We start from the raw sequence: 26,063 nt of genomic DNA, 5'->3' as shown, positions 1-26,063 counted from the left end.
TGAATGGTCTAACCCCAGTATAGTACCCCGTGATTTGGAAATTCTCGGAGCCCTCCTTTATTTACTTACTAAATGACGTCACAAACTGTAATTTCGCCGGTGCTTGTCTAACAATTCAATTCAATTCTTTATTTACAGTAACCTAATAAGTAATTTTAAGTTTCAAATAGGATGGAAAGTACATTCAGACAACCTGTTGGTTCAGAGAGACCGTTAGTACAGTATGAATTTATACATTTCGTTTCGAAGCTGTCAGTTGCCGAATCTGAATGAAGATGAATTTTATTTGACGAAATCGGCGGAAAATATATAATAATAATAATAATCAACAGAATTTCAAGAGGGTTTTCGACGAAAGTCAGAAAACCCTAATAAAGTAAGATATGATTTAAAAAGATAATGATCGAAATGGTGGCACGAGCTTTAAGGCTGGCGTCGTTGAAGCTCCTATGGAGCCACGTGTACGTGTACGCGTTTGCTGCGCAATGGTCCATTTGGTGCGAGCGAGATTTAGACTCACTACTTCGCAATCAAAAAGGTATGTTCCTATTCTCATCCGTAAAAAAGAAATGTACGCGATATAAAAAAGTCAGGCCGGTGTCGTCAATCTTCTGTCGTGTAGAACTATTCAGCGAGTTTAAACAATGCAAAACAAGATGTAGTGTACTAAATCGTTGAAATGAGATCAACACGAGTAGTTGTTGTGAGGTCGAGTCCCAATGATAATAAAAGGTCCGAAAATGAAACTTCGAGATGGTAGTTTTTTCAACGTTTCGACTATATACTAATAGTCATCTTCAAGAATAATGAGATACTACAAAAATTATGAGATATATATACAATCCAGAGAAAAAGAGACTAATTCAAGTAATCAGAGATGATACAAACTAAAGGAAAATTAACGTAGACACAGTTACACGCTAAAATAGATTCTATCTAACTGCTGACGTCATTACGAGGTTCCATGAGATACGCATGCGTAGATCCGACAGTCAATTGCATGCTTGATCCGGCGAAGTTCAGTGCTTTGTCGTTCTATTATTCGGATTGAAGGGATCGAATTTTCGTTTATCCGTGTCAAAACCTAACTTATAAGGCGCAATCGTCTTGTTAGGCCATCTAAGCAACGCTGGGCGTTTGACATTGTGTTACAAAATTTTTTGTTGGTGGATGCGATTGGATTTTGTTTTCTGGTGTTTACTGTTCGCGTGTCGGAACCGCTCCGCCATTTTGAATTTAACCGGTGCCGATCATGGCCAAAGAAATGGAAGAATTTAACCTTGCTGAGGCGCTTTTTAGCAAGCCGCCATCTCAAACTGCTAATGCGGTTGGCGGAGAGTCGGAATCGAAGATTAGGAGGACTGGAACAGTCGAGAAAAATGCAGTGAATGACGAAGTAAGTGTTCCTTCACAATTTCCTCAAAATCATGGCGACTCGGCTAATAAGTCGAGCGCGGAGTGTGCCTCAGTCGCTAAAATTAGTAAGACTAGGTCCCGTACCAGAAAGTTGGATAAAAACAAGCCTTCTAACCGCGGTGTTGTCATATCGCGGAAAGACGGAATCGCGGAATTTTCCAAAAATTGCTAATAAGGAGCAAGTTGATCTGAAACTTGCCGTTAAAATGACGATGGATGTGTTTGCGCTTTCATGCGTAGCCTTACACTCGTTGGCAGAGCAAAGGCGCTACGAACTTAGACCTCACATAAACCCAAGATATCGATCGATTTGTGCCAGTAAGAGTGTTAAAGAGTCCTCTGAAGTTTTATTTGGAGTTGACATGGCAAATAAGGTCAAAGAGCTCAATGACCTCTCTAAAGTTGGCGCCATATTCAACAAAGAGTATTCTCAACGTGACTCTAAAATACAGAATTATAAAATGAGACCTCATCTTTTAGCGAAGCGAGGGTGTGACGCGTACCATTATCAATACCAACGCTCCCGCCAACAGTACTCCAGTCATCAATCCTCCAACCAACAATACCATCAGTACCAGAGAGGCCGCGGCAACAGAGTGAGGTCATACCAAACCAGGGCACCAAAAAGAAGGCCGAAAGGAACAAGTAGCTAACAGGCAGGTAACTAGTTTTGATCTAGAGTGGGATGAAAATAAGCGGTGTTGTCATATCGCGGAAAGACGGAATCGCGGAATTTTCCAAAAACGCGGAATTTCTTCATTTTTACTATAAATAGTAAACGGGGTTTTCCCACGGGGATACCCACTGTCGGACAGGGCACCGGACCCAGGTTTTCAACACCGGGAATTAGTATTTGATAATTTATTATATCGCCAGTCAACAACTTAACGATACTGTTCCAAATAATGGAGAACCTGCAAAAACCGTAAAGTTTCCCAAGTCTCTGTTTATAACGCATGCGCATTAGGAAGTGTTGGGGAAATCCTCTAAGTCCAGAAATTGGTCGCGTGCGCATGCGTCGCTACATGTGTATTTTTTCCTAAACTGGGTCATGTCAGAACGCTGAAACATAGAACTATAACGGAATGAACCTGCGTGAACTTTTGCGCAGCGGGAAGGCGCAGTTTGTTTGGTCACTTAAGACTCTTCATGATCCTCTTAGAGGATCATTTGTATTTTTGGGAATGACAGGTGTTCAAGTGGTCTTGCCATAAGCTAAAAATCTAAGATATATATCGGTATATTATAAAGGATGAATGTATTTTTCTGCTACACATACGGGATTCGAACCTAATAGCACTTAAAAGTAAATCCTGGGGCTATCAAAGTTCATTATTTCATATTCGGGATGCTATCACTTTTTTACTCGGCAAACAATAACCCAGTGACACTTTAATCATCAAAGTTCATGTCGTAACGCTTGAAATACGATCAGTAATTTTCGGGTTTCGAATCTGATAGCGCCGCTTATAAGATGAACCAGCGTAAATAAGATCAATATTTTTACGGGATTCGAACCTAATGGAAACTACAGCGACTATTAGTCCTTAAAGGTTACATGTAGCTCACATGTAGTGCCGCATGCGCAATGTGCCGATTTCTCGACTTAGAGCAATTCCAGCACTGACTAATGCGCATGCGTTAGGTAGAAACGGAGACTTGGGAAACTTTACGGTTTTTGCGGAGAACCTAGGCAATACGTGCTTTGCGAATTCAGTGATACAGAATATCGCTGCATTAACTGAAGGAATACAAATCGATGGTACGTAAACGTAGGATTTGTGATGACATCATGGGTCATTCTCCAGGACTCATTTCCGAGTTAAGATTTGACTCTGGTCTCTGGATTTAAAACATTGGAAATGAATTGATTCTAAGTAACTGAGAGTTAACTCACAACTGTGGAACTGGATCGATGTCAGACGAAAATAAATAGACATTATGTATATTTCATTCTGGCTTAGGATTGTTCATGCGTGTTGTGTGTCTACATTGTTGTTATAAGCGAATGTGGTTTATCTTTTAGAATGAAATGATATGAAAGATTATAAAATGGTTTCGTTTTTCTTTTAATGTTTACTTTGTGACTGCTATAACATATATGTCCCTATGCTGATTATTTGGATCAAAAGAATCTTATTGGTACCGGTACTGGACGGCCGTAAAATTATAATAATTTCAAAGGAATTTGAACCGGTACTTGTTTGGTCGTAGGATTTCATGTTTGCAACCATCTACAACTACGGTCCTACACCGCGAACGTGCTCAATATTTATCTGATAATATTCGTTTCTGAAGTTCTCAAAAAGTCGATGAACTTCGATAACCGAAGTTTGCCTAGTAGAAATAGACATTAGGTGCCTGGTCTCTTTCACCCCACTTGATTCCGACTTCTTCTACAGGTGGCAGCCAGCCAGCGGTATCGTTATATAATATTTCCATATAAAATTGCCTGAAAATAATGGGATTCGAACCTAACTCGTTGCATCGATCGGTCCGGTGCGCTGTCCGACAGTGGGTATCCCCGTGGGAAAAGTCGTTTACTATTTAAAGTAAAAATGAAGAAATTCCGCGTTTTTGGAAAATTCCGCGATTCCGTCTTTCCGCGATATGACAACACCGGAAAGTAAGGTGTCCATCTTGGCTAAAGCTCAGTCAGATGTAAAAAATTTTGAAGCTGGCAGAATTGCTCAGTTTTTGGGTTTTTGGAAAACTCTTACGTCTGATCGACACATCCTGTCGTTGGTTAGGGGCATCGAAATAGAATTTGAGAATGTACCCAACCAGGTTAGAGAACCTAAACCGTACTGTTTCGATGTCACCAAGTCACACAAGATACATTTGGAAGTAGAGAAAATGCTCCAGAAATGTGTCATTCAAGAGTTGAAAAAAGAACGAGACTAATTTGTATCCAACATATTTACTAGAGATAAGATAGATGGTTCTTTGAGAGTTATCTTAGGTCTTACTGAACTTAATAAGGTCATTGTATATCATCATTTTAAGATGGACACCCTAGATTCTGCCATTAACTTGATTACTCCGAAATGTTATATGGCCACTATTGATTGGAAGGATGCGTATTATTGTATTCCTGTTGCAGACCAATTTAGAAAATATTTCAAGTTCAGGTGAAGAGATAAATACTATTCCTACAATGCCATGCCGAACGGACTAACGTCAGCTCCGAGGTTGTTCACTAAAATTGTCGAGGTGATTCTCTCTCAATTGAGGAAGCAGGGTCATCAATTGGTTACCTGGATTGATGACTGTTTTATGGTCGCTCAGACCTTACAACTGTGCAGAAAGATTGTCAGGGATACCCATGAGGTTTCTGATTGCGCAGGTTTCATTACTCATCCTGTAAAATCAATGATGGACCCTGCTCAAAGGGTTACGTTTGCTGGCGTGGTTTTTTGATTCTATAAAAATGACTATATCCTCACTCAAGAAAGTAGGGAAAAAATTTTGAAACTTGCCAGCAACGCCCTCAAGAAAGAGTCTATTAAGATACAGGACTTAGCAGTACTAGTGGGTACGATGGTGGCTAGTTTTCAGGCCGTTGAGTATGGCAAACTATACTATAGAAGGTGTGACAATCTTAAGACTAGAGAGCTGAAAAATTCTGCTGGAAATTATAACGCTAAAATGAAACTCAATCAAGAGTGCAGAGAGGATCTGCAGTGGTGGACTCAAAATGTAATGAAAGCCACCCAATCTCCAGGCCCCCAGCAGAAATTTTCCTCACTTCTGACGCTAGTGGCATAGGGTGGAGAGGAACAAGAGGAAATCTTAAGACGGGTGGAAATTGGTCTAGCTGGGAAGCAGCTTTACATATAAACCAACTTGAGATAGAAGCTGCCCTTTTCACCCTACAACCTTTGTGTAAAACGGAAACAGATACTCATATCTTGATTAGAATTGATAATCAAGTCACGGTCGCCTTCTTAAATAATATGGGCGGCAGAAAGGAAAAATGTAATGCTATAGCTAGGGAAACTTGGCTTTGGTGCAAGGCTAGAGGTTTATGGTTGACAGCTGCTTATCTGCCAGGAGCCCTAAACACTGAGGCAGATGCTATGAGTCGTACTTACCATGATAACACTGAATGGGGCCTGAATGACAGAGTGTTTAGAAAGTTGTGTCAAATTTGGGGTGAGCCAGCTATTGATCTTTTTGCGTCCCGGAATAATCACAAGGTTCCAAGGCTTTTTTCCTGGAAACCGGATCCACAGGCAGAAGCAGTTGATGCATTCTCTGTACCGTGGAATAAAGAGTTAGTCTATGCGTTTCCACCCTTCTGTTTGGTGGGCAAGACGCTACAAAAAATCCAAGCAAAAAGTGCTCAGGCAATCATTGTGGCTCCTGTTTGGACTACACAATATTGGTTTTCTAAATGTGTAAACATGCTAATTGATTATCCTATTCTCCTATCTTCCACAGCACTCTTCTTACGCATCCGTCGAGACAGATGAGCGAGCTACCGAAGATGAATCTTTTCGCGGCGAGGATATCGGGCGTACAACAACAGACGGAATGTTTTCTCAGGAAGGTAGAGTCATTATCACGGCATCGTGGCGAGAGTCTTCACGTGATCAATACTCAACGCAAATTCGCAAATGGCTCGGTTTTTGTGCTCCGAGGAATGCTGATCCCTACGAGGGGAGTGTAAATAATGTATTAGATTTCTTATCTGAGTTGTATTCTAAAGGCCTAAGTTACAGTGCCAACTCCTATTGGTCAGGTACCCATAGTTAGTCGATTCATGAGAGGTATATTTAATTTAAGGCCAGCTTTACCCAGAAATAGGGTTATTTGGTCGGTGGAACCAGTATTAAATTTCCTGAAAGGCCTGTCTCCGGCAGTTAGTTTGTCACTAAAAGATCTCACATTAAAGCTTGTTTTATTACTGGCGCTGTTAACTGGTCAACGAGGACTGTTGGGAGAGTTCTCGGTCCAACACCACGGGGTTTCGGGCACACTCCACCGACAGTCGATGGGGAGTGAGGAAGCGAGCGAGGAGGACTGTATATGTTCACGTAAGAAGCAAAGCAAAGGCCGGGCAGAAGCAGAAGCCAGGCGGGTCGACAAGGCAGAAGCAAAGCCAGGCGGGTCACCAGGCAGAAGCAAAATTAGCGAGTCGGCCGGAGTTACGTTCCCTGGTTGAAGCAGCAAGGCAGAGTCGTCGTCCTGTCCCTTGAAGCAGCCGTTCCTTTTGTCATGAAATGACTAACCTTAAGACTTTCTTCAGACTATAGCGATTTATTTAGCGGAGAGATGTGTACAGTCAGGCTTGCATAGATGAACTGATTTTACAGGATATTTGTTGCGGCTTTTATACAAAATCAGGTTGGGAACTAATTATGATTACAATCTGTTGAGAATGTTACAAACTGTCAAAATGTTACTATAAAAAGGATTAAAATATACAACGAGAGAACAGGCTCAGTCTTAAACTAGTTAGAAACAAAATAATACACGTGTTATTGATTATGAAACGCGAGTTCACACGGGATCTCGGTGGTAACCAGGTCCACGCGCACTATAGCCATCTGGCTTTGATAAACTGTTGTAACGGTTACAACAAGGACAGTCTCTATATCTGATCGACTTGAGAAATATAACGCTTACCACAAACAAGTTAAAAATTCGGTTTGGTGATTTGTTAAAACAGTCCAGGCCACGTTTCCATCAGGCCGAGATAACATTTAAAGCCTATGTACCAGACAGACGTCTTTGTATTGTGAACTATTGTAAAGTTAACCTTAATCGAAAAGAAAAATTGCGTGGTGATACAACACAATTCTTTATTTCATATGTGAAACCACATGGACCTATAAGTAGAGATACATTGTCAAGGTGGATAAGAGTAATGCTTACAAGGGCAGGAGTTGACATGAACATTTTTACGCCTCACAGTACTAGGTCAGCGGCAACTACGGCGGCAGAAAGAAATAATGCGCCTATACAATCTACATTAAAGACGGCAGGATGGTCAAATCTATCAGTGTTTAGAAAATATTACAGGAAACCTGTACCTGATGAATCAAATTTCAATGTAATTTGAATTGGAATATTCGTGTATACAAATCTGTTTTATGCATTGTTGAAAGATTGTTAAAAATCATTGAGTTTGAGTAGTTATTTGTTAGATAACTTACTGCTTGGTTTTGACAGATTGGATTTTGTGGTTTTTGCAAATCAGTTAGTATGAATAAGTTGTTGGTGGTTTTTAGGTGAACATTTTGCTTTATTCGCCTGAGCTGTAAATATGTTTTGTTATGAAACCCTGAGATTGGGTTGCTGAATTTTGAAGCAAATATATGCTGTTATGTTTTGGTAAATTTTAGATTCGCTTTATAGTTGTTTTTTATGGTTTACTCATTTATCACAACTTTGAACATCTCATGGAACCTCGTAATGACGTCAGCAGTAAGATAGAATTGGAAAAATAACCTAGACTTACCTGGAAGTTGAAGGTTGTTTCTAATTCTGTCTAACTGCTGACCAATGGAGAGGTTACATGCCCTCCCTTATTTTAACCTCACCCAGTTAACCTCACCATCGTAACTTTGTGATAAATTTCGCAAGTTGGACATTGACTGTAGTATCTACGCATGCGTATCTCATGTTACCTCTTCATTGGTCAGCAGTTAGACAGAATTAGAAACAACCTTCAACTTCCAGGTAAGTCTCGGTTATTTTTCCAATTAAAGGGAACCAAGGGGTAATTTTATACAACAATAGTGAGTATAAATATAAATTGAAACTTAAAATCAGTAGTAAAGAGACAAACTAAGGGGCACTCAAATTAAAACAATGGTGAATACAAGTTGAGAGACTAAAATTGATGAGTGACAAATAACAAAGGATCAAAGGGGAAATCACGTGTTGAGTTTAACCAGTTTATAGAGGAATTTAGATATAAGTTTATTATGGGGTGAAAAACCATTGTTTTTCACCCCATAATAAACTTATATCTAAATCTACCCATTGGTTCCCTTTAATCTATTTTAGCGTGTAACTGTTTCTACGTTAATTTTTTTTAGTTTGTATCATCTCTGATTACTTGAATTAGTCTCTTTGTCCCTGAATTGTATATATATATCTCATAATTTTTGTAGTATCTCATTATTCCTGAAGATGACTATTAGTATATAGTCGAAACGTTGAAATAAACTACTATCTCGAAGTTTCATTTTCGGACTTTTTATTATCATTGTGGGATTCTCTCTAAATTGTCCTTCTTTCGTTGTCGAAGTTTTACCTTTGTTCAGTTTATGTTTTACCGGCGGATTACAGCTTGCTCTTGGCTGGTACCGTTTACTGTTATCAAACTCTGTCATGGTCGTGACGTCTCGAGTGTGTATTCACTTCGTTTCGTTAAGGTTTGACGCTGTATTTATGTTTAGTTTTTAGGCTACTTATATTGTATATAAAGGGCAGCGCCCTATATAACATAACCACGTCGTAGCATTCCTTTCTTATCTCTGTATTTTTTGTTGTCCCAGTTAATCTTTCGTTGTTAGCTGTGTTTTTCGCATTCGTATCGAGACGTGCATAAATAAAGCTACAGACAAAGAATCAAATAACAATTATGTGTTAAGATGTTTGTATATTTCAGTATCGAGGAACTGACATACGTTCACAGTTGTGATACAATTTGTATAATTACTGACTGACTGCGACTGTGAAGCTATCGACTCGTTAGTTAATAAAAGATCTGAAATCAATATGAAATGGTCTTGCTGATCTGACATCAAAATAATGATTCATGATATTATCGAACAAAAACTGTTCGTCAAGATTGAAATAGTTATTAATTCTAGCAGTTCAAAGGTATGCGATAAGAGATGTCAGGGTAATACGGATCACGCATACCATTGCTGACACCAGCTACGGTGAAAATTGTTCTAAATGATCTGTAGCTGCCATTACACATACATTGTTGGTTGAATAAAACTATAATTATTTTCCTTATAGATAAAAACAACAGTAGTTCCGTCGTAACAAACTTACTTACCAGCAAAGGTCGCAAGTCCGTTTACAAATTGAAACGACAAAGGTGTGGGTGGAACAATATGAAACCCATGTTCTACACAATGCGTGTTCGTCAACGCAAGCTACAAACAGAAATAATTGATTCCATATTTGAATTTGATAGACTCTTCATTTTGATTATAGCTCGAATGAAAAACCGTCGATGACACCTACAGCATCCTCTGCAAGTTCCCAAACTAAAGGCGTGACATAAATTTTAACATTAGGTTGACACGGAGGAGGCTGTGGCAGCTGTGGAAACGGGGTGATACGAGAAGGTAATTTACCCAGTACTGGTAACCCTGTACACGAAACACTTGATATTCCTGAATATGCATATTTAGATACAACTTAACTTTGAAGAATTGAATCAACAACTTCTTTAAAATAATGAAAAATCTAAATGTAGATAATTGAAATTAAATTAATAAGTAAGTATCAGTAATTTATAAAAAAAAACCTCAAGCCTTAGGCAATTAAAAGATGAAAACATATATACGCTAACATTGGACACGATCGAGTGTTATTTATACAAAATGACAATTCAGATGCAACGTATGTTTAGAATATTGGAAATTAGAAATTGAATGCACATTTTAGATATAACATTCTTTTGGATCAATGATTTCCTGTTGTCATTCATAATATCGAATCAACAATTAAATGAATAGTTAACGATTAAAATTTGACACACCAGTTTATATGATAAACCAAATCGAAAATTTAAATTGTGTGTTTGTTATTATAATTTTTAATATGAATATCAGATATAATGAATATTTCCTTTTTTTACATCCCTGGTATTTTCACCTCCCTGGCATTTTTACCTCTGGTTATTTTACCAATGGCATTATTGGCATTATTACCGCGTGTTAATTTGATGTACCATAGATGAAGTAGAAGACATATAAATTTCGGTTCATTATAAGTGATTTAGTCTGAGCCGTAGGGATGCACTTAAATAATAAGATTTAAGAAAAGCAGATATCGAGGCTGTCCTAACCCTTCTAACCTTGTAACTATGAAGAATTCGTCCAAGTAATATCAATAAATCATCCGCGAAAAAATGAGAAATTAGAAAGAAACGTTTATTCAGGAACTTAGATTGTGAAATCAGTAATCCGAAATAGTATCGGGCAAATGCTAAATCCTACTAGTGCTACTAAAATGGAGCTAATATTGGTATTTATGTTTTTCTAGAACATTGTATGTAATTAATAATAATCATTCCTGTTTTTAAAGTGAAATGCGATGCTAATAATCCTGAAATTACACGTTAGTTAGCTGTTTCGGTGAATTATGTACGAATATTCTTGATCAAAAGTATTCAACGTTCCTTGATTCGAATATTACAATTTGAAGCACAAAATGGTTTTAGACCTAAATATTTGACTATCATATTTACATGCTGAAAATTCGTATGAATTTTACCTTAGTCACGGAAGAATACTATTTGCGCCTTTCTTGATTTTAAGAAAGCTTTCCTTAAAACATAGTAAATAGATAACTCGGTCAAATCAGCTTAAGGTAACGCGTCAAAACATTTTGCTGCAGGTAGAAGGTTGATAATTGGCGAAAATTGTTCACCTATTCTATTTTCCTAATTTCTAAACGATATCGAAGACTACTTTTTTACGCGCGGTAAACAAACTTTGTCGTTTATTGATAATCTGAATCTGAATTGTAATCCGTAACTAGGGGGCTTTACTTGATCCTTTACGCGGACTACACGGCCACTCGTGCTGACGATGAGAAATCTCTCCAGTTACATTTAGATACACTATGTGAATATTGCACCAACAACCGCCTTCATGTTTATAAAACTAAAATATTAGTTTTCGCTCGAAGTAAAAGTAGGTAGAGAAATTTCGAAATGTATGTTTGCAAAACAGGAGTTAGGGCTAGCTGAGGATGATGTGTAACTCGGAGTGAAATTTAACTGGAATAGTAGTTTCACTTAATTGTTTATGATAAGGTATGATAGCTATGTTTTCTATGATTCAAAACTTTGAAACTTCCGATGGATGTAATGTAATACGGTACAGCCAAGAAGTAACATAACTTATTACGCGTCCGGCGTTCGTCGGAGGTCGTTGCGTTTTTGTTATTAGTTTTTTATTAAAACGAAATTGAAACGTGAATCGAACTGGTTACTACCACGGTTCAAATTTAACGCGTCTGGCGCGCCACATTGAATGCAGGTATTAAAAGTAGCTCCCTTCTATTCGAGTGCAACTTCTTGTATTTGGATGACTTCATGGTAAACTACATGCAGTAACATTATAAACGCCATAGAGGAGCGTTCGAAGTTTCGTTGCACTCATGAGCGTGCAGCGAAACGTGTAATTTTGAAACGGATATTCGTCCCTACCGAGTGTTGAACGCGGTGGGAACTAAACGCAAACGAATTACAGAACGCGGTTTGAACGATATGAAGCTAAACGCAAACAAAAACGGAGTTATGTTTATTCTAGGCTGTACCGTAGCTATTTAACATGTGTTTTGCCACTGTTGAGCAAATAATAATCAGTTATACATTAATTTTAGGCAAGGATGTTGAATTTTAAAACTATATTAATTAGCGTGACGATACCATTGTACGGACAATTTATGTACTGTTGGCTATTATTTGTATGTGAGATATCTGACTTTTTCATTGTGAATTTCTATTCATATATTTGCCATAAGCTTAGTATTTCAATATATTCTATCTGGTTTTTGTGTGTATTTGAACAGCTTTTAGGCCTTTAGAATTTGTTTCATTCAAGGTATTGTGTAAATTCTGGTCATATGACCATTTCTGCATTTCTGCATTTCTGCATTTATTTGTCACTGGAATACTGGTGCTTGTACTGACAAGTTATAACTGGAAATGGCTCATAGACCTTTAAGAATTTCGGAGTCTAATATAGAATGTAGGGATTTTTATGGAGCCAAATATCACGGTATGTTTGTATTTTTATTCTTGTTATATTATGTACTTCAAAAGTGGTCTAAAAAAGATTTCTGTTATTTAAGTGTAATTTAATTATTAGTTTGATGTGTTATGTAATTATATCATTGTTTACTGAAAGTTGGTATGATTTCTGTATTTTTCAGTAATCTCATGTCATCGAACAAACGAAACGGATATTAGAATATATACTGATTGATGATATACGAATTTACGTCTTGGCGTTAAATGATTGAAGTGATCCCTTTTTTGCAAGGAACAACCATAATGACCGGTTTATTTATATTTGTAAGATGACGTGGCTGTGGAAAACAATGAATAAGTTTATTTTCATAACCATACTAGTGGACGCTGAGATAGAATTGAAATATATTTTAAACCAAGAAATTAGAAACGTTCGTCGGCGGATGTGTAATCCAACCTATAAAAAACCGGCCAAACATTTGAATTACGTACCTTTTATAGTTTCAATAACCATGAATAAGGCCGAGGTAATAATGAGAGCGTTAACAACCATTCTAAAAGCGAAACAAAATTTGTGATCATTTCTGACGATGACTTAATGTCTTACAAACGACTGATTACGTCCTAGATAACGATTGATTTGAATGATGACGCCCTTCACCCGATGCTCATACACTTATTACCTCGAATTTTCAGCTTGACTGCAATTATCTGCAAACAAAAATCAGTTTGATAGTTTATTGGTCTATGCAGGGTGGTCCAATAAAATGCAACCTCATTCTTCTACTCATCAGCATCCTTCAATATTCATATAGGTTGATAGAAAATCAATATAGAAGGAATGACCCAAAACAAATTTTGATTCGGTCGAATAGTTTTGTCTTCAAACCCATTGCAGTGAACCGTGAAGTCAAGAGGTGTTTGTCATGGATGCATTACTAGACCCAACAGATTAGTGAACAAAGCTATTGACAAGTCATTTGTAACTCTCTGGGTAGAAAAAAGATGGCAATGCTACTCCCAGTACTACTCCCATCGAACAGAGAACATTCATGGTTCTCACAAGCGATAGGGGGACCAGCATTGATACTGTTCATGTACAATTAAGGACATTTGGAAATGGATTTGTTCTGTTAAGTTTTGCTGAGTGCCTGCTGGATCTGAAAAGCAACTGAAAAGCTAAATTTTGCCATACTAACATGATGTTAAGTTTAAGAATAAAGTGCATTATTAAAATCACTAACGATTGATTACCTGTTGGTTAATCTGTACGTGATAATCCTTGTTAAGTAGAAATTGAGCTGGTTTTATAGATATGGTTCATCCAATAGAGCGCTCACTGGTTCGCAACGATGACCCTGTGATCAAAATAACTTGGCCGAATAATCTAGAGCTATCGGTGTCATTTTCCTACTAGGAATATTTCAAAATGTATAAAAATCAAAGGCATCTGATAAGTGGAATTATGAGGTTGAATATAATGGACAACCATGGATAGCGCTAACGCCTTTTGACATTGGATATTCATAAAATATGCCCCAATCCTCTCTTTATACTGTCCATATTTGATGAGGTTTAAGATAATACTATTTTATCTTCCCTAATAATTCGTTTATCTATTTCTGATTCTTTATAACCTCTTTCAATCAATTGATCTTTAAGGGCTCTACATCTCTCTTCGAACAGTTCATCGTTTGAACCTTTTCTTTCAATACGTAGAGCCCCGCTATGTGGTAAGCTATTCTTACAGTTTCTGGGATGGTCAGCCATAGATAGATATCTAAACATAGATAGCATATATCGGCTTGGTCTGTCATCTAATCACCCTGACTTAGATATTTTCATACATAAATGTTCTACCGAAGAATGTGACCATCTAGCTGTAACTTTGATGCACGGATGAAATATATTAAGACGGTCTATGAATTCTAACGGAGTCCGTTCATGTCAAAAACGTACTACGATGCATTGATAAAACACTGCACATTTTATTATCCTAAATCAATTCATTTGTACCACGTTAAGACTCTATAATCGCAATTTACGAAGCTTTCAAAGAGTAGCCATCTGCAGTGTGTATGTACTATCATATGCATGCATTTCTTATGGTTGGGTTTCTGGATTCGCACGGACTCGAAATTTGTTTATACAGGGTCAGAAGGATAAACAGTTATGCGATAAACCATTTGGGCCCTTGGGGTGATAAATATAGGACGCCAATTTGATAAAAGTTTCGTGCCCAGCTGCTAAGCCTTTAGATATAGATTGGCGATTTTAGTTGTGTTCTGTAGCCGTTTACAAGACGCTTATATTGGTATATGGTACCTACGGATATATAAATCTTACATAATACGTTAGACTTAAATGTAATGGAGAGTAGTCTACCTGGTTTTCTGCATGTTCCATCGCAATATGCACTTACCGTGTACTTTGTCTAGTTGATGATGTCTACCACTGCTGCTGTAAGTTGTAGTGTATAGATTTGAGTATTTATAGAAACACAGGACGCCAAAATACAATTTTCATCGTTTGCTTTGCTCTTCGTGATGTTGATTTTTATGGCAGATGGCTTGCAATAAAACGTGTTATTTGAGTATCTACACAATTTCATCTATTTCAGATAGTTTGTGCATGATACTGATTTATATCCATATAAATGAATCCATTCCGTGAACGGGACTAAAATATGAACTCCATGCTCACATTCACATACACAACGTAACGAGTCATATTAATTCTAGAGTCAAATGTAACCGAACTTGAAAACTTGTTCCTGGACTGTAAACTAGCACTAGAATATTCTATTTGGTGATAGCAATCTGTAAAAGCCGTTTATCGACATAGAAATCTATACTGTCCCGTCTTGAGATCTTTGTTGTTAATATAAATGGTATGCTCATACACCAGATGAAGCTTCTTTACATTAGATGCGAAGGCTCGAGCGTCAGATAAACCGATTAAAATATAAAGCACTATCGTTGTATTCTTGAAATCGGTAAAAACGTGTTACATGTGGAAAAATTAAGATCAGTTCCCGCCGTTAAATGCTCGCTTCCTCGTTATATATAATAAATAACCGGCTTATTCAACAGTAAGAAAAATCAAATATATGAAAAATGTTCCATTATTTTTTTCCGGAGAATATAACATGATTGAATAAATATCCGGGACTCACTTACCATTTTATTGATAAAACCGGTCTGGAAAACTGCACTTGTAAAATGTTTGCTTGAATCAAGTGCCAAAAATCCTTGACAAAGTTTGCTATAAGGACACATGTTTCATGCAATCGACATCACTCGTGTATGCGATCTTTTGAGCCGTTTTTGAAATTGCAGTAATTTTTCATATGTTCACATGCAAAATTTAAACAGTGAACAATGCGTTTTTAGAGTCCACTGATAATATGTTTAATTGCTGGTGTTTTTTGTTCATTTGTTATTTCAAAAACGTTTAAGGCCAGAGTCCTCATAACATGTGAATTGTAGCCAAACATAGTCCAATCAGTGTCTTTTTTATTTTCTTATTTCTGTTTAATTTTTTGGTCTGAATAGTTGAATTGAATTGTTGTTGAACAGAGAAAAGCGACAGCTCTTTAAAAGCAGCATGTTTATTCATATGCATTCTACATTGTATCTTAGTCATGTTCTACGTTTGCTGATGAAAAAAAATTGGAAAACAAATTCGCGATTTAATTTCAAGTTTCTTTTAAGCTATGAATGCATGGATCAGAATGCAGCTATAATTTCGTAAAAGCTAAAAAAATTAGAAAATCTATTCAAATAAGGAACATAAGAAAATAAGTCGTTGCAGCCTTTTAAAACAACGTCACAAGTGAGTTTGAATTTCAATTTATCAAGTACCGAATTTATTCGGCGCTCGGGGCTGCACTAAGAATTCGAAGCAAATACGCACAGGAAATTGTTCGACAAAGTTATCTGATTCCGTTGTCACTGATAATCTCAGGTGTAAGATCGCTGTGTTACTAGTCAAAATGATCTATATTAAACATGCGCAGTACATCAGGGAGAATACCAAAAATAACATATGAAAAAGTAATATTCAGAAACACTGATAAGCGACAGCTCTTTAAATATAATGATTTACTGTCAAAGCGAATGGCTCAGGTGTACTTATGGCTCCGTGAATGTACATAGTGATGCCGGGTGTGTATTGATTTTTGGTTTAACAAAATGCTGATATGAGTTTCAATCAATATCTAGCCGTTCAATCATTGGTATTATTAGCGTTTCTACTGCTTCGCAGAAACCGTATTGTAATTCTCGTGATTATTATCTTTTCCACTTTCCAAACAAATGTTTTTCATAAAATGTAACTCCTCTCAGATTCGACGACCAACAGCTTATACACATAATTTTCAATTCTGACAGAAATATAACTCAGCGTCTGACCATTCCGAATTTGCGTATATTAATGAATTAATCCCGAGTAATTACCGGGTCTAAACAGCGACAAGAATAACCCGAAGCATTGTCATCCATTGATGAATATACATCCCGAAAAGCCAAGAAATGGACGACCTCCAGCGTCAAACTGAATCGTAAATCACGGATTTAGAATTGCAATTAGTCCGGATCCGTCGTGTGACCTAGTGTTTTGTCTCAACGCCTGTAAAGTGTTTCCTATACGCTCACACTTCGTCAAGTACCTTTTTTATATATTACTAAACACATTTTACAAATTGATATTGTCACACAGTCCGATGGAATTATAGGATATATAACTGTCATATCACTAGTAAGTGTCTATAAAATAAGTTTTAATTTTAGATTGAACACGAGGAGCATAAAGTCCTATCGTTCTAAGAATAAATATTCATACGTAAATATGAGCATGGCGAGAAAAATCCCACAATAACGAAGCCAAGATTAAAAAATTCTATATCAGAATGATTGTATTTGAGGAGCGACGTTTCGGCTAACGACGTTTCGGTTAGCCATCATCGGGCGTACTGAGAACAAAATCAAATAACAGGATATTTATACAAGAATATGACAAATGATTTAGATTAAAGGATCATGATTAAAGTAATTAAACAACAAAAACCGGAACACTAAGGAAAAAAACAAAGAAGGCAAACGACAAACTAAGGGGATGTAGTGCGAGATTAAAGTAATCTAAAAACAAAGACCAGAGGGATCGAAGGCAGACAAACTAAGGAGTAATCAGACAAAAAACAAAAGGCAAGAACATCAGAGGGATAATCAAGGAATGAGTGAGGGAGTGAGTGGACGTTTCAAACGGAGGAAAACAAGCTAACGGGACTAGAATAATTGGGGTACAATTGAAGCGTAACATTTAGAGATCAAAATATTGTGAGGAGAAGATCCGTTATTCAAATTAACTGCAAAACGGTAATTTTGAACATTGGTGTATACAAAATACTTTGTAAAGTATGTAATAAAATATATATTAGTTAAACTGGACGTGATTTGAACAAGCGCCTCAGAGAACATAAAAATGACGTCAAAATTTCAAACCCGAGAGTGGAGTAGCTAATCTCGTTATGAAACTAGTCAAAATTTTGATTATGATAATGCCGCTATAATCTTTCCCTGTCCCGATAAAACCAAACGTCACATTATGGAATCTGCCCTTATTATTGAAAATATGGATAAATGTGTTAATTTGAATAACGGTTTTTCTCCTTACAATATTTTGATCTCTAAATTTCACTTGTACCCCCATTATTCTAATCCCGTTAGCTTGTTTTCCTACGTTTGACACTTCCACTCACTCGCTCCCTCACTCATTCCTTGATTATCCCGTTGATGTTCTTGCCTTTTGTTTTTGTCTGATTATCCTTAGTGCTCGGAATAAGCTGCACACGCGCAGTGGGTTTCGCCGCATCAATATGGTCACAGGAAAAAGCATAGCAGTTTAAACCTTTTTACTGTTGTGTATTAAGGCGTCGCGACCGCCTAATAATGACCCTTAACGACCGATTGTTTATCGGAACCTTATAGCGGATAAAAAACAATTTGAATTTATTAACAGTTAAAATTTAGCGCTGATGTTGCTCATGTCAGGCGAGGGTAGTGGTTAATCGGGAGGTGGTATATATATTATGGTTCAAGTTTTATCATTCAATTACGGTTTTATACGTATTAGAAAACTATTCGATGACAATGATTCGTTTAGGCCTATGAGTTTTTCATTTTACTTAGTTTCAACCACATAAAACGCTGGTTGAAGTTTCAAACACAAAACTGGTTTCAAATGTTGTTGGGCCAAGAGTTGTATTTGTAATCAGAGCGGACAGTGTTTCGACATAAACCGTGATAAACAAGATTGGAATAACATTCACATAGTTTAGTTATGATATTGTCAAACGTTTCTTACCCGGGAACGGCAAATTAGAATCTCATTTAGAATCCACCACATGGATAGAGTAAGTGATCGTTTTTTTTTTCTAAACCACGCTTATCGTGTGATTCTTTCGTCATCTTTAATAGGAATACTCGCACATGAACATGAATCAATCGGTTTTTTCAAGAAAATGACTAAAATATGTGAATAACAGTTAAAAAACGAGAGATGGTGTAAATCAGGGATGACAAATTGATTTGAGAAAATTCGTAAGACGATTGATGTTCCTTGTCGCTAATGGATCGGTGCATCCTATGGATCACTTTACAATCCTCATTTACCCTCGAAAGATAAACAATCATTGTTTATTTGCTCACAGATGTATTGAATGTTAATATAACACACGATTTTACGTCTAAAAATTTACATTATTTTCGTTTTTTTAGCGTACGCGATCTAGTCAGTCAGTTACCTGACTGTGGTTCAGTTTCATAATCGGATTTCCCAAACCATCACAAGTATATCCCATTAGAATCTCTTATCGCCAACGATTACGAACAAGTTCCGATGGTACAATTGCCAGTGCAACAATCAGTATCACCCGTACAAACTACGCCTCGTATCTTGCAACCTATATTTCGTAAAAAAGAGTATGCAATCAAACACGGAATTTCGAGGTAAGGCAATTTTTCATTTACATTGTAGGTATAATTGAACCCCCACTCCCGGATGTATGACAAACAAATCAATACATGAGTTTAGGAAATACATTTACGTATGAAACATATTACACGTCAATGAAGTAAATTTTTGTCAGCATATAATTATTGATATGTAATATTATCTTCGAAATGTAATTCGTCAAATTACTTCGTTAAATCTATAAACAGCTGCTGAATGTTTATTGATAAGTGTAATTTCAATTCATTGAATCATATGAAATTAGGTATTATGTTCCAGGTCGTTCGTTACTCACTTTCTGCAAATGACGCGGCGCTGATCACTATCACAACGATAGCAGATACACGAGTCATTAAATAAGCAAGCATTTTCGATGCCTAGAATTTCAATTAAATATATTAGCATTGTGGGCAATCCCAAATTCTGGTTATTCAACAGTTTTCAAAAGGCTATCATAAAATAAACCTGTTTTCAGAAAATTTACTAGTTTAGAATGATGAGGCTTGAGAAAAAAACAGTGCCTTTAGATCTCGCGCGTGCTGGGCTTTATATGTGATATACAAAGTCGGTAGCGTACCACAGGTCTACGGGTCCACTTGTCCGATGGACCACTAGTCCGGAGGTTCACTAGAACACATTTGTTGGTACACTAGGCCGGGGCCTAATAATGTGACAGGGATAATATTTACTATTGGTCTGTCAGTGGTCATGCGTGAACTGTGGTCAGTTAAACCATTACATGTCCAGTGCTACCGGTATTCGATGTTTGACAACTCATATAGAAACGTTTCTGCTATCAATGGAAGCATGGTTCAACACACAACAGACATACCTTTCAGTCGCGTTGTGCGCAGCAGTAACGGTAACTGAGTGCAGCCGTAGTGATAAAACTCCTTTAAGAATTGGCACAAACTGGCTATTTAAGATACAGCCACCAAACTTGTATCATATAAAAGCCACTTGTCTTTTTCGTTAAAAACTGTTTTCATTGGTGTTCTATCCTAATCATCCTTATATAAGCTGTCAAGCTTGTAAAAACCAGCTGCCCAAATGCACTTTTCCCTCCGATACATAGTAAAATGGCTCTGACTTGAAAAGTTTATAAGCAGAAAGCAGCGCCATTATTTTCATTATCAATTGAAGTTAAGTATCCAACGAAAGCAGACAACCTGGGGAACATTAATGATATTTTTGCGAGGATTTAACAATAAATAAAGGTAGTGAAGTCGATTTAGGTGCAAAACACGGCAAATTTCACAATGGAGAATAGCGCGTTACAACATTGTAGCAGTAACGTTTCCATATGCAGTTGACCGAAAACGGGTTGTGATCGTTGGAGATTCATTTGGGCACACTGCCTTAGCAATGGTCATTAGTAACTTACCGACCACTGAACAGCTAGTCATGCCGCTAAAAACTTTCCAGGACAGAGGCCACTTCTCAGCCCTTTCAACACACCAGTGACCAAAGGTTAGCACAGTGACCACCCAGTTTAGAGAGAAATAAAAACGTTTTTTTTCTCCTACTCGTCATAATTTCTTCAATCGATGTACGTAACAATATTCTATAGTTTTTTGTTCTCTTCATTTCACATTACCTGTGCCTAGTTGCAAACCATAGCGAGAAAATGTGATTACGTCGAGAAGAAACACAGTATCCGTGTATGATGAATTACGAGAGAAATAAAATAAATTCAGCCAAAAATAAACATTTCTATGTAATAAAATCCAGGCATACTGATACATATTACTTACTACATATTCCTAAACAATATGCCACGTCGATGAACAATTATATCACCCAGTTGCCATCACGGTGCGCATGTTATCTACTTACAGTTTTGCCTTCGTGTTAGAGTTCGGTTGCTGCATTCAATGTAGAAACGCTTATATAGAAAATTCGCTCACGTATACACTATTTACTTTTCTAATCAATTCTCTAAAGTAGTCAGGTGGTAATTTCAGTACTTGAATCCCGAGTGGAAACGCGTGAAATATGAAACTATTTCGTCCGTTATATTTTACTGAAAATTCCGGACCCAAAATTATATAGTTAACTAAGAGAAGTATTCAGCCATATCAAATTATTGGATTCCGAATCCAGTTTTCATGTTTTCACTAAGACAAAAATTATCAAAACTGTTGAACTCAATCAAATCTTATCACACACAACTGTGGAACTGGATTAATGGACATATTAGACCATCCAAACCGTGGAACTGGTTCTACAGTCAAATCAAACCCACACTATGGAAGTGGAATCAGCGACAAATAGAATGAACAAATCAAAACAAAAATGGTTCAACAAATAATAATAAAACCTACATAACTGTGGATACTGGATTCAGAGAAAATTACACCCACATAACCCTGGAACTGGAGATTGAATCAAATAAAGGATTTGGTTCATGGTCAATTGTTTAAGTAATTGTAGGAACCTCATCTGCAAAACCCCTTGATTAATAGACTATGATATGCAGATCGATAAATACGTACTCCATCATACGAGGTAAATGATTTTTTTTTCCACTTGCGTATTCTTCGAACCAATGAGTAATTGCTCAAGTATTAAGTGGAACTTGGTTCATGAGCAGTTTTCTATTTTCTTCGCCTTCATTTATTTACAACAACCGCAGTCCCACTAGTCTTTCCCTGAACTTCATCGCTCATCCAAGAGGTTACCTTTGATTATACGACTACGATTTTAGAAATCATGATTCTCATTATAATGTATAACTATCTTACTATAGTTTTACCTTCACCTAATTGACCTCATCCGTCGCATGGATATGTTTCAGTTTCATTTTGGTTCATTGCTCAAGGAGATCGGTAACGAATTGACGTAGAAATTGAAGATTATCGTGTTTAAGAAAAAAAAGATTATTTGCAAATTAGTAAGACAAATGAAAAAATAAAAAATTTGACAGTCCACTAATTTTTGGCATAATTAAAAGCACTGTTAATGATCACCAGATGGCGGCTAAAACAAGGTGTGACAACTGTGCATGTCGTTCCCAGTGGTCGACAAAAACACGCACTTGAAATTTACAATCCACACAACCATCGGATTCCATGGTCACTTACAATCGCAGATATAAGGCCGAAAAGAATAATACGTTCTATACACACACAGTACATCAGCGAAAATATTGAAGTAGCATATGACAAATTAATATTCAGAAATTTTGAAAAACGACAGCTAATCAAATATGATAAATTCCTGTGAGATCGATAAGTTATATATACTTAAAGCTCTAGGATGCGCGCGGATCGATTCAACATCGACACAAATTTCAATCAATATCAAGCTGTGCAATCATTGGTATAATTTCAGTGGTATTGTATAAACGCACGCAATATTTATTATTCATTCATCGACAGGTTCTGACTCGAGATAACGAATTTTTTTTTCGAGAGCCGAATACGTTAAAACGAGCGACCAAGGTAAGCGCAGTGATGTAATATTCAAATCTATATTTTTCATTATCAAACGTTATTATAAGAAATGCCAGTATACAAAATGTATAAGTAAAATAGATTAATTGTCATTGTTTTGTTAATTTCGCTAGGGTGGTATTTGGGTTATGGTGAAAACAAGGGCGGGGTATAAGTTGTAAAAGTTTTACCCTTCTAGTCAATCCTATCCCTCATTTGATAATCTATCGTTTCTTTGTGATATCTATTTTACTTTTAGTTTGAATTTTGTGACTATGATATACGTTGTTTTTAATGTAAAAACGGTTACGAATATCAGCGCGTTGTTTAACTTTGATTTCACTGTCTGCCCCTTAAGTTTCGGGCCCCAATAAACTAATGTTGAACAAGTTTCTGTGTTCACGTAATGCCAAACGCAAGCAACGTGTCCACCCCCACTCTCCGGGCCAGAGAATTACTCAACGAAAGAAAGGCAGGTGGCTTTAAAATGTACAGCATATGCCATTTCGTCGATTTCATATTAGTCTAAATTTGCCCAAAAAAATTCAAACATTCAACGAGGTTTTATGCTTCATTACTTCCGTCTCCAACTGATAATGCCTGTTAGTCAACAGCCGAAACTTTGTGGTTTCGTTTTCATACATTCTATCAAATGAAATTCTATTGTTGGACAATCTGACGGAATAATTTCTGTAAGATTTGATGGACCATTGTTTCTGGGCGAAGTTATAGTCACCGTTATTTGATGACCAGCTGACAGTGAATATGTGGTCACTTATGATCGCAGATGTAAGCCCGGTACGTTACTAGCCAGGACCCAGTTCCACAGTTCTGCGTTAAGATCTGACTCAGAGTTAACATTGAAAATGAATAGATTTTAACTCGGAGCTAACTTAACTCTAACTCACAACTGTGGAACTGGATTCAGAATGACGCGTTAAGCTTAGCATACATCGACAAAGCAAATGGAGACAACTAGTTGCTAGTGAGCGAGTACCCCGCGCACATCGAAAAGCTCATGAAAGCCAGCAACTGCGTGGCTCATGTCGGTCGCTAGGTCCTTAGCGCGTACATCAGCAACTGCAACTGAAATGTGTTTTAGCAAATTTATTTGAGGGCATCACAAGTCACGTGACAAATTGCTTTGTTTTTTGTCAGTTACAACCATGTGTTGTTGATTGTGGAGCGCTCACATCGACATATATGACAGCAACTGAGTACAACTAGTTGCTTAAAAGTAGATCATGGGCAACTGTGTGGAACTGGAGATAGATGTATGGTAACCAGTCATAAGCTAGCTCACATCGAAACGTTCGAGCAACTGATTGTATCAAGCCAGTTGCTCTCATGTGCCGAAAACTGCCTTGAAACTAGATGTCTCCAACGCAGTATCGATGTAGGCTAGGCTTTTACGTACCAATACATCAGGGAAAATATTGAAATGGCATTTAAAAGTAAATTTCCAATAATTTATGAAATTTGAATATAATAATTGCCTGTGACACTGAACAAGTTTATACTTTGCCTAAGTAAAGTGGCGATGCGCGTAGATCGATTCAAGTGCCAGGTGCGTATTGATAGAAATTGAAAAAGACCTCGATATCAGTTCCAATCAACATCATGCTGTGCAATCATTGCTATAATTTCAATTTCTATCTCAAACGTATATATTATCGCAAGCAATACGTTTTATTCATTCATCGACAAGGTCTGACTCGAGAAAACGAGACATTTTCATTTCGAAAGTTGAATACTTCGGAAGAATCGACCAAGGTAAGTGATGAGATAGCCAAATCTATATTATTCGCAATTAAACGTTTATTTTGGCACCTTTTTGAATACTTGGAGCACGCCTTCCAGAATTCTTTTTTCAAACTCGAAATTTGCAAAAAGTTTTCATCTTCATTTCTCCCATCAAATCGATCATTATTTTCATTATTTTCACCCACTTTATCGTTTTCTGTAGTTTTCTGCCAAATAAAAACATTTCAATTGTTTTTCTTATTCCTATCCATTGTGAAACGCCTGTAATAAATTCTTTTTAATTTTATTTCCTTTGCCCTGCTATTTTCTTTCTTGAAAAAAACCGTTTTCCAAGTTATTAGAAAAAGCCTGTGTATGGATAAACAATCGAACATGATTTCATCATGGCTTTCTGGTGAACCGTCGAATAAGCACTTTTATTGAAACTGAGAAAACATGAGTTTTCAGCGAACGCGCGTCTAAACTTGGAGTAATCATTTGACAATGATTACTGCAAGGTCTAAAGTAGTGGTAGCGCTAACTTTGCCAATAACGCCTGTCTTTGTAGCCTAAACGATAAGCGGGATGAAATGGAAATATCGTTACCCGACAATTCAAATCTATACAGCTCAATACGCTTTGCTTTATCGAAACCTGCATTACACTTTTTCATTTTGATGACTGTGATCAATGATTATTTGTGTGTAAAACTTTGACAAGAAAAATGATGAAGAAAATCTAAATCTTTTGGGGGAGGGGGAGGGAGTTGCAGTCATCTACGGTTTAATCGATGCTATACGGTCTGGACCTTTCATTTGGATATGCAACGTAGTTTTGGGCTTCATCGAACTTCATTCGGGTTGCAAGAACGATTCTGAGAAATGGTTAATCGCTGAGAGCCAATTGAAAGCTATTGAATGACCAGACTATGGGATTTCCTAAAATGCCAATTTGCTCATATAATCAATTCAAATTCTAGGCAAATTTGAAAATGCTCGCTTATCTAATAAGTCGCGTATGTGCTGCTGTTGTGATAGTGGTCAGTGTCGCGTCATTTGCAGAAGGTGAGTGACGACTGGGAAAATTAATTACACAATTTGATGAATGGTCCTTTAAAGATAATATTGCGTAGGGGTTAGATTTTTCAACAATTTGAATAAGATATCAATTTACTTCAAAACTCCTTTTTTGATTGCATAATGTTTTTGAAATATAGGTTGCCAATTAAAAGCCGGAATGTGTGGCCATGATGGTGAGTGTTGCAGTGGCAACTGTAAAGGCTTATCTTGTTGCTAATCGTCGGTAATAAGGCTTTATATTCGGATATACTTGTGGTGATTTGGGAAATATTCGATTACGAAACTGAACCGCTGTCAGGTAACTGACTATGAAATAGCTCGAATACGATTTCTATTTGTCACTATATCGTGAAATCTCGTGTTAATGATTATATTCAATAAAACTGCGAGTAGAAAAATCGACGATCGGGTTGTTTTACTGTT

The 26,063-nt window shown here is 37.0% G+C and overlaps 1 protein-coding gene across 1 annotated transcript; it reads left to right on the top strand.

Moving 5' to 3' along the window:
* Positions 1-1,252: 1,252 nt before the first annotated feature.
* Positions 1,253-7,483, top strand: LOC141913859 (uncharacterized). The gene is made up of 6 exons (XM_074805023.1): positions 1,253-1,481; positions 1,657-1,906; positions 5,141-5,765; positions 5,860-6,084; positions 6,161-6,341; positions 7,005-7,483. Exons 1-6 carry the CDS (start codon positions 1,253-1,255, stop codon positions 7,481-7,483), a joined length of 1,989 nt encoding a protein of 662 aa, XP_074661124.1.
* Positions 7,484-26,063: the final 18,580 nt, after the last annotated feature.

The sequence above is a fragment of the Tubulanus polymorphus genome, chromosome 12 (genome assembly GCF_964204645.1).
Source record: "Tubulanus polymorphus chromosome 12, tnTubPoly1.2, whole genome shotgun sequence".
NCBI classification, from domain to species: domain Eukaryota; kingdom Metazoa; phylum Nemertea; class Palaeonemertea; order Tubulaniformes; family Tubulanidae; genus Tubulanus; species Tubulanus polymorphus.
This window is presented reverse-complemented; position numbering and strand designations above follow the sequence as displayed.

Excerpts from the sequence above, each read along its gene's own strand:
- LOC141913859 (XM_074805023.1), top strand. The coding sequence starts at position 1,253 with ATGGCCAAAGAAATGGAAGAATTTAACCTTGCTGAGGCGCTTTTTAGC. Across the intron at positions 1,482-1,656 it reads TGCCTCAGTCGCTAAAATTA|CCTTACACTCGTTGGCAGAG; the intron begins GTAAGACTAGGT and ends TTTCATGCGTAG. Across the intron at positions 6,085-6,160 it reads CTGATCCCTACGAGGGGAGT|GTACCCATAGTTAGTCGATT; the intron begins GTAAATAATGTA and ends CCTATTGGTCAG.